Genomic DNA, 10,429 nt, shown 5'->3' with positions numbered 1-10,429 from the left:
TGGACGCCCCACTGTTATGGATAACGAGACTCTGCGTTTTGAAAGCAAAGCCAATGCTCAGCAAAGCAATACCTTGTCGATGATGCTTGAGTACAACCAGAAAACTATAGTTAACTACCTTCACGATTTTCACTGCAGTAAAGCTGTCTTGACATCGACACCACACGAATTACATGAGAGGAAAAAGTAACAAGGATCGATGTTTGTGGATCATTGCCTCCTCTCCCCACAGAGAAAAGCTTTTCTCAAGGAGATAGTTAATGGGGACGAATGCTGAGTCCTGTATGTACACGCAACCGCGCTACAGGCGGTAAACTACCTAAAAATGTTTCAAACATGATCTACACCAAAGAAAGATTCTGTTTTGTCGTTTGGAATCCCCAGAGAATGCTCTAATTCAAATTTCTTCCTGCCAGACCCGAAAATTATTCAAAAAATTGTAGAGGGTAGGCAAAGAAGGGGCAGGTTTCGGTCAAAGGCATCGTGTCACGGAACAGACAGTGTTGGGATCTCTCCACGACAAGGTGGATGTAGGAGTATAGTTCACGACTATGAGCGTCATCACGCTCATTTCTCTTCAGTGATCTACAAAAGGCATTTAAACCGACAAGAAGTTTGGTGCAGTTTTTCGAGCGGTTCGCTCGAAGCGGCGCGATGAACCTAACGATTGGGATAGATGTGGGACCCTAGTGGACTGCAGCGATGAGCGTGACTAGTAGGCGTCCCCTTCTGCTGCGCTAGCTGCTGCGCTTCAATACAGCGCTTCGAACACCGATTTAGCGATTGTATCGAGCTCTGTGTCGTTTTGATCCGACTATAACCCAAATAAGCAGTAAAAGTAAAGTAAAAGCTGCTCTACCCGCACAATCACAGACCCATCACGCACAGCTCTCGTTCTATTATCCGTAAGAAGTTGCATCGTTGGTAAGAGGAGAACACATAAGGCTGTATCTTTCTTTTTTCGCATTATTACGTGAAGGAGTGTGATCACACGTTCATAACTGTGAACACATCCGTACCTTATTTGTTCGCCATGAGATCCCAGCACAGTCAATTTCCTTATACGCTGTCTTTCATGGAGAGAAATTAATGAAAGCATAGAATTGAAGAATTACTGCGCTCGAATTTGGACTTTGGGAGCATCGAAAATTTTTATCAGTTACCAGCGTAACTGTTGCACTAATATATAAGGAAGGTGTGACCTAAGCGGAAACCCAGTACGGTCACACCATTCATCCAGTCAGTGCCACAATGTCTACAATTTATGTAAGTAAAATACTTCTCAGTTTATAGTTTAGCTATTTTTCAGTTTATAGTTTAGGCAACCTTATACTAAACGTTCTTAAAATTCAATTTACAGATTCTAATGCTATGGCTGGGCGCAGTGGCAGCACGTAAAACTATTATCATTAACCGCAGATCTGTCATATTCAACGAAAATGGTATATATTTCAGACTACAACTGTGGAGGAATAATTCCAGCTCCGATGAAAAAACAAATAGTTGATCTACATAATGAATTGCGTGGAAAACTTAAAAATGGTGAGGTAGATGGCGAGAAGAGAAAGTTACCTCGGGCAAAGAATATGCCTCAGTTGGTCGGTGAAGTAAAGTGTTTTTATCATTTTTGAGTTGTCTCAAGCAAGCATTACACACTACAGGAATGGGATTGCGGGCTGGAATCGGAGGCGGTGAAAAGGTGCAGCAATGGACGTATAAACGTTAATCTTCTTGGTACGGCTGGATACAACGATGATACCATCCTCAGGCAATCTTAACCGTTTTTTTCGTCATACTCAACACGATATATCACATAAGCAAATCACATATACATATTTTTTTAGGCCTTTCTGTTTCCAAGAAGCTCTTTCATTTAAACAAGATCTTGAAAGACCAATTAAAAATTGGTGGAACGAATCGAGAAATGTCACTGAACAACAACGAGCAGAAGTCCGCCTAATGGATAATAGTACAATACATTTTGCACAGGTAAATGGAACTATTTTAGCAAGAATTCAGCTCATAAATAATGAGGATTTCCTTATTTCATATGGCATTCGCTAATGCCACAAAAATTGGATGCAATTTTGATAAATATGGTCGATTTGCATTTGTTTTATGCTTGTACGACAGGTTTGTTCCTTGTAATTTGCAGGAAATCATTCGTATAATTAAATTATGCTTCCACATTGCAGACGCGTACGAAGAAACACCGCTATTTACGAGACTGTTTGAGATCTCGTTCAAGGATAATTTCATAAACACATGCACATCACATCGCAAGAAGAAGAAACGAAAGAATAAATTGTGCTGTAAATTTGTGTGCACAACATACCAGGATTTGTTATTTCAATACTCCACTCGTCTCGAAAATATTATACAGACACGCCGAAACTACCTTAAGCCTAGTGCGCGTGCGGTTGCGCTCAAAACGACGCGATGGGGGACCCTTACTCATCTCTCCCATATGATTGGAGCGAGCGAACGTCCCAAATCCAGTGTAACTGCTCACAAAATTCCACTACGCTTCAGATCGTTTTGACCAAACTATAGATTCCTGAGATTCCATCTGCTCAACTGAGGTAACCTGCATGTTATTCACTGAGGTTCTACTTCCACAAAAAAGCACAGAAATGACCATAAAGTTCTAAATAACAATTGGCTAATTCAATATTAACTAACGTTAACATTTAGAAACCGCTAGTCTAGTAGGTTAGACAAAAGAAATTGAAATAGTACTGTAACCTCAGACCTTAGAAAAAACGTACAATTCGGGTAGTATATTTTGGAAACGAGCGGGGCTCCGTTCATCTGCTCCTAATCGTCGTAAAAAAAACAGCGCGCAAGACGGAGTTTTTTTTCTACGAAATCAGTTGCAACGCGTCACGTCCACGAGCGAGCAGTCGAAGATTAATGAGGTCTTCTCATCAGCCTACTCAAGTTACACCAATGAATAGACTGCTGAGGGAGGGGACAGGTGGGGGGAGGGGGTATTTTAATGTAACTCGTAGGAAATAGAACGGTTCCCAATTCGTTTTTAGGATGAGTAGGGAGAATTGAGCGGGGCCACGCTCGTTTCCATGATATACAACCCAAGGTCTATGTTTTCCCTGAGTTTCCGTAGCACATCAATCTCGTGATGCGCTGCCTTAAAAGTAACGAATTATTCTCTTTTCGACAGCACGGGTAAAAGCAGCAGAAGTTAAGCAACATGTCCCTAATACATTTTACTTTTCCCAAAAATGGAATAGACAAAAGATGATTCGACGACAACAGATGATTAAGTTGGAAAAGTCCAGAATACTTCCTGGACCTAGTCCTTTGATTTTATCCTCATAGCTTTTACAGAGTGTAGAGTGCAGTCTGGAATTGTCAACAAAGAAAATTCACGAGCGCCTTAGACGATGTTTGTAGACGAAGAGGAATCCAACCAGTATCTCTGTTGACTTCACTTGATTGCTCTAAAGGTTTTTGAACCACTGATCAAGGTGAATTAGTCTTTCCTCGTATTCAATAAAAATAAATAGGACTTGAATATCTATTTTCAAATAAAATGTCATTATCCATAATCATTGGCCATCTTGAACGATAATGAACTAAGCAGATAAAAATCTTCCGAACATGGTTTAAGCGAATCACTACTGACACTTATGAGATACTTTTAAATAAAACCACAAATGTTAATGTACCGATCAAGGGATCTCGTGACGATGGTAATATTTAGTCCGAACTTATAACGATACATTCATCCTTATCTTGCGCACTTTCAATTCAATATCAGCCTTTTTAAATGTCAATTGACTATATCTAAGCGTAAAAACAGTTCCCCTATCGATCACCACTGCTCGTTTCATCTTCTGTAGAGATTCAGAAGAAGGCATTCAGATAGATTCTGTAAACCGTGAGAAACTACTTCAGATTCTGAATAAACCTGAAATATTCTTTGTACCGGTTACAAAAAAGCGCGTTTCACCCTACTTAAAGGCATCACTCCACGAATCTGAGGTGGTACGGATTTCAGGTGGAGTATTCATGTACGGGATAGTAGATTATGAAGAGGGGGTGATTCCGCTCATTTCTTGCTAATTGCCGTAAAAAAACGGCCCGGAAGATACGAAATCGTGCGTTCTGGCGCACTATTTTGTACAAGGAGTTCGACTGGAGCGTGCCAGCCTTGTGCAGCGCCGCATCTTCCGGGCCGTTTTTTACGGAAATTAGGAAGAAATGGACGGAATCACCCTCCTCTCCATAATCTACTATCCGTTATAAGAATATTCCATCTGAAATCTGCACCACCTCAGATTCGTGGGGTGATGCCCTTAAGCTGCTTTTAATCCTGAAAGTAGTCGCTCAAAGAGTCTCCCGAAGGTTATCGTTTGCAATATTCCATCCTCGAAAATTGATCAAGTGTTTTATATGATGAGAGAAAATTAAAAATTAGAAGATGACTAAGAGCGGCAAGCAATATTCGAATACGGTCCACAAAAGTCCACAAATTAAAACTGACAAACTCGAAACAAAAACTAAAGAGATTCAGCAAAAGAACACAGATTTCATCGGAAGGGAAAATGAATTTTCTATCAAGCAGAAAACTTTGAAGACCACTGAATTGTATTGAGGAATAACGAAGAAGTTGGACGCAGATCACATAACTCATATCTCGAATTAGAACTACGGGATTTAGGAGAAGATTTTGAACAGAGGTGGAAGCGCCAGACATGAAAGCAATCAATTTCGACTGTAGTCCAAAAAAAAATTCCGTAACAGTGAACGTTATTTAGGTCACTCACACTCAGTCAACAACTATGCCAATGATAAACAGCACCGTGGACACAGTAAAAAAGAAGAAGGGATTGACATGAATTACGAAAAAAAACCTCTTATCTGCAGTACAGGAATAATTTATCTCCAACCGTTTCAGTGGAATATAGTTCAGCGAAATGAGCGCTTAAAATAAACAAGTGCAACAGAGAAAAGGAACACCTTTCTTGGAGGATAACTGTGACATCTAGGCACAAAAATTTGTAGTGCCACTGAAGATGTCTGCTAATTTGCGACATCCACCCACTGGCCTCTAACAGACACATTCGACGGGATCGACTGGTTCGCCGTCGAGGCAAATCGCCCAGGAACCTCACTCAGCACTCTTTCTATAGTATGCGGAGCAACTTTACTAGAGTTGATGAAAGCGGAGGGCTGGTGACACACATTTCAAGGTTCTCGTGCTCAAAATAAAATATTTTTGAGGCTGGCCATTGATTTCTGAATAAATGTTGTACTGGCTACAAGTCACTTTCAAAATTATTGTCCCGCATATTACTATTCCGTCACACTTCGAATGTCTGTCATCTACTGATCCCACAGATCCCACAGAACCGCATCCTAAACGGAGTAACAAACCAAGAAATCACATCGCAGGTGAGAAATATAGCTGCAACCAACAAGCAAATTCGAATGCCGTTTTTCTCAGGAACTCCAAACGAATGGGCACACATGTTGACAAGAATAAAAGACAAGATGGTAGTAATTGTAATCGCAGCCATCACAGTCAGTGATCCACAAAACAGTAAACAACAGATCATATCGAGTTTTCAAAAAAGGGTAGAGATTGACATAGTATGTCTGAACCCATGTTGTCATCAATAAATTCTTACTCCCATTACTCTCTTATTAAATACTGCAGATATCTCCGGATTCGATACTCGGTAGGCGTCAGGGCCTCACTAAGAGATTTACCTGCTTTCGATACGACAACATAGAGATCTACAGAATGTGTTCATATTTCATGAAAAACAAATGTCGAAAGTATTGTAAATTTCCCTTCCTTCTCTTCCATTCTCTCTCTTGTTCCTTTTTTTCACTGCCGTGATAAGACTTACCTGAAAATTATGTTCAGTTCAGTAATGCACAACTGTGGCTTGGATTATACAATCTCAGCGTCCTTTGTAACCTCCTCTATAGTAGACAGCCTTCCTTCACGACAACAATGCTCACAGTAATTGTTAGCCTCTCCATTTGGTTGCGCTTTACTTCAATCAGGATGATACTGCTTTTTCAGGATCACATTACGTCAGTACTCCGCCTTTAGGCGGTCATCTGATAGGTACACTGTTTTAAAGAGGCATGGAGCACAAGAATGGAACCTATCTTCACATTCCCGTCCAGGTAGTACTCTATTACCAACGACGCAGTTTCGCCATGAATGAAGCGAATGTCATGAAAAATGAACGTCATAATGATAATGATAACGATAATGACTTACTTGACTTATTACTTCGTCGCATTTATAACTTGTGTATTACTGTTACTCACTTGGAAGTATCTCGTTATGAACGCTTATATTGTATGCATTGAAGTGTGGGACAAATATTGAGGATCTTGCTATGTTTAAAAGCTCCATTTCATAGTGATTGTCACGAAAAGGGGATGTTTTCTTCGTAGGACTGATTTTTTCGATTTATTTTCTTCTTATCTTTTCAATAATGATTTGTTTTGTCCGATTCACTTGATTTAGAGACGGCGTCCATTTTTTCTGTTGGATGACTAACAAGCACATGCTTTTTCTACTTCACGTGGGCTCCCTCCTCCGTCTACTATTCCTCAAGCGAATACGCGTCCCGTCGGAATCAGCCATTCTGCACTTTTTCGATCAGGTATGTGAAGTCTTCATGAATCTTTGTTGTTCTTCTTTATTTCGTCACAAATACATTAACATTTTTGTGTTAAGGAATTAACTTGACATGTTACTGTAAAGAATCGAATTACGTAGTTTTGAACGGAAGTACTTCGTCGCCTGGCTCATGACTTAGTGATAATAGTAGCGTCGGAAGCTGACTTTCACACCTTCCTACGGCCCTTTTTGTCTCTCAAGCTTTTGTTGACAATTACTTCGTTTTTAATATAATCAAAGCTATTTCCGTGTAATTCGGGTGTCTTCAATAAGTTCCATATTGTACTTTACTCATTATTTTTCACACAGTATCTTATTAACACACTCAGAACATTCGCAATGTTCAAACCTTCTATTATGCAACCGCCCTCTAAAACCGTAGCTAAAATACACCTAACAACTAATTTCCAAGTACTTTTATTGCCTGGTAGATTTTTATAATCGTATCGACATTGATTTTTCTCAATGGAACTTGTTATTCAGAACACCAATAATCAATAGCGCTCACTGTCTTCTGTGACCTCCTCTACAGTTGATAGCTTTCCATCACCACAACAATGCTCACAATAATAGTCAGCTTGTTAAATTGGCTGCTCTTCATCTTCGTCAAGGTACTACTGCTTTTTCGAATTTCCATCACTGTCATATCCTTCTTTCAGGCGACCAACCAAAACACCACTTTCAGTGTTCCACACGAGTGGACCACGATCTTTATGTTTCCGTTCGGGTAATATTCTAGTTCCAGCGGTGAAGTTCCGTTATTTGAAATGAAGGTCATAATGAAAACGATAACGATAATGAGTTACCTGACTTAATCTGTGGGCTGATGTCATCGTCTGACGCAGTTAGCGGCATCACGATAATCGCGTCAACATCATTAATTGTTCTCAATAGAAATTGTTGTTCACAACAGCAATATTCAATAGCTCTCATTGTCTTCTGTGACCTCCTCTACAGTTGATAGCATCATCACAACAATGCTCACAATAATTGTCAGCTTGTTAAATTGGCTGCTCTTCATCTTCGTCAAGGTACTACTGCTTTTTCGAAGTTCCATCACTGTCATATCCTTCTTTCAGGCGACCAACCAAAACACCACTTTCAGTGTTCCACACGAGTGGACCACGATCCTTATGTTTCCGTTCGGATAGTATTCTAGTTCCAGCGGAGAAGTTCCGTTATCTGAAATGAAGGTCATAATGAAAATGATAAAGATAATAGTCCTCGGGTGCTACTCTTCGAGAGTACCATCAGAAAAATACATGGGTTTCTTTTTTTTTTCATGGTCCCCTTGGTTGGCGAATTATGCAATCTGCGTAATACCTTGCTCGAAGGATTCCATTCAAACCATATTCGTGAACAATAATAATGCCATCTTCCTCTGAAAACAAAATGCCACAAATGCTAAAATTTTCTTGCTCCTGCGAATCTCCCTCGTTATGGAATCAGTCCTATTCCATTCTACAGCCATGCGTCATCTTGTGGTCTCCTCGGCAAAACCATCAGTTGTTCCAAGAATGTGCGCCGATTTTCTGACACAGACGATGAAGAAGCGCTTGTCTGCAAGACGCTACGAGCCGCCTCCAACACTGACGTTCCATTTCCTCGTCTTTCACTGCGCTGCTGAGAACTCCTTTTTCTTGAACCGCCGTTCATTCTGGAGACACACCAAACCGCACCGTAATGAGGGCTACTTCAGAACTTTTGTTCTAATGATCCTCGACGGAATTACAGTGGGAATGAGAGGAATCTCGCAGACAAAAGAATTAATCTCACTTGGTCTTCCATCTATCTTTAATTTCGTTTGCCATGTTATACTTATACATGCATCGCAGGCTTCCTCTTTTAGAGTGTTTGTTGTGTCAAACAAATACGTGACTTCTCTCATGATGTTTGTCGTGTTACACTTGAAAAATGTATTTTTATGCACCCCGAGCGGTGGTCTAACTGTGGTTGTGGTGTGGCAATGTAACCGTGAAGAGCTGGTGGAGAATAATCCAAAGTTCACCTGGCCTGAGCCATCATATTTGCCATTTTGAGCGAAATTCACCGCAGAAAATAAGAAATAAATGTAATTCCAGTGTACCTGTCGTTAATGCCAATATCAATCTAAACTTCACTTTTTGTAAATTCTTAGGAGCTAAATAGCTGTGAAGTTGGATATAGTATGCAGTTCCAAGTATCAATTCAGTTCCATGCTTCTACTTTCAACTCATAATATTTTGAACAAGCATTTGTTCATATTTTGGCTTCCGCATTTTATTCAAAATTGTAATTATTTCTATATCAGTGTTCTTTTTTTTCTCCACCTACCCCTCGCTTACAAACAAAAAAGAACATTAACATGAAACCAAATACACAAACAAAAACAATAGAATAACATAAGAACAATCCAGACGCAGTGTAGATTTGCACAACAAAAGCAAATATAGCAGACATAACAAAAATACGAGAAAAAGGACTGAAATATGGAAAACCAGAAAGAAAAGCAAAAAAGTGAAAACAAACAGAAAATTGTGTGCAATATTGATCCAGAAGACGTCACTTCACGTCACTTTGACAAATTGCCAAGCAGAACGCTGCGGGCGGCTAAAAACCGTGTTGCCCCAGCGCGACCGCCTCGTGCTTCATGTCGTTATGACCCGCCAATATATACAGTGTCCGAAAAGTCATGATGCACTCTTTTTAACCGAAATAAGATAGAAATGTGAAGTCTTCACCAAAAAAAGGTCTTCAGGTTTCTAACTTATTCCGTTCGCTTCGATATTGTCTCTATTTCTTCCTCTACACAAATCTAAGCGATTCTTTCAACACATAGTTAAGGTGGTTTGGTGTAATAGAATAAATAACGTCTGTGATTCTCTGTTTTGCATTATTAATGTGGTCGATACGTTCATCATACACATATTACTTCACACAACACTACAAATGAAAGTGTAAGGGAGTTATATCCCGGCCATCATGGTGGCCAACAAACTGACGGTATCCTTCAACAACTTATCTCACTGATTAATGCTATTCTTACATGTTAACGCTTTGTACACGCGACGACATTCACACATTGCACTTTGGCCACGGACTTGAACTTAGCAGGCCACAGGACACACTCGACTTCCTTCTGCACCATCCACATCTCGTCTAGGGTGGGCGAGGGTTCCACAGCTCGTGAATGTGGCATCACACGAAAATTTAGAGGGTTTTCCTCTTATGCGATGAAGTTTTTCATCCCCATCTTGTTTTTTTTTGTTTTCCTGTGACCAGTCGAAAAAGTACCATGACATTACGAACACATTGTATAATGGCTCGGAAGATTCGGCGCGTGCACACGGCTAGTGCGCTCCAATCGAACTCTTTGTAGAAAATAGCGCTCCGGAACGCTCGGAGCCGCATCTTCCGGGGGCGTTTTTACGGCAGTTATGAAGAAAATGGACGAAAATCAACCTCCTCCCCATAATCTACGATCCCGTATAGACATAACCCACCTAAAACCCGCACCACCCCAGATTCATGGAGTGATGCCTATAATAGCAATCGTGAAAAATATTTATGGTGGAAAGAAATGAGATCATCCTTTGCAACATTTCACAATAGAAAATAACATATTTTTAGTGAAAGAAGTATGTAAAAGAATCAGTCGAGAAACTTCCTCGACACCGTAAGAATGAGTACCCTACTTTGCAATAATACTTGATCCTAACTAAAGAAACGTGAATGAACTTGTTCGATCGTCACCACTAGAATACGGAGCTTCACCGAATT

General features: G+C 40.2%; 2 protein-coding genes across 2 annotated transcripts; both read left to right on the top strand.

The window, feature by feature from the left end:
* Positions 1-1,366: 1,366 nt before the first annotated feature.
* On the top strand, positions 1,367-7,409 carry RB195_004498 (uncharacterized protein; the record flags this gene model as incomplete). Its single annotated transcript, XM_064182363.1, has 5 exons — positions 1,367-1,394; positions 1,456-1,594; positions 1,845-1,989; positions 7,203-7,281; positions 7,330-7,409. The coding sequence occupies 5 exons, from the start codon at positions 1,367-1,369 to the stop codon at positions 7,407-7,409; spliced, it is 471 nt and encodes a 156-aa protein (XP_064033630.1).
* Positions 7,228-7,861, top strand: RB195_004497 (uncharacterized protein; the record flags this gene model as incomplete). The annotated part of the gene is made up of 3 exons (XM_064182362.1): positions 7,228-7,281; positions 7,330-7,397; positions 7,750-7,861. 3 exons carry the CDS (start codon positions 7,228-7,230, stop codon positions 7,859-7,861), a joined length of 234 nt encoding a protein of 77 aa, XP_064033629.1.
* Between the last annotated feature and the right edge of the window lie 2,568 nt (positions 7,862-10,429).

The sequence above is a fragment of the Necator americanus genome, chromosome I, assembly GCF_031761385.1.
Source record: "Necator americanus strain Aroian chromosome I, whole genome shotgun sequence".
Classification (NCBI taxonomy): domain Eukaryota; kingdom Metazoa; phylum Nematoda; class Chromadorea; order Rhabditida; family Ancylostomatidae; genus Necator; species Necator americanus.
The sequence above is the reverse complement of the archived record's forward strand: the minus strand, read 5'-3'. Positions and strand labels throughout refer to the sequence as shown.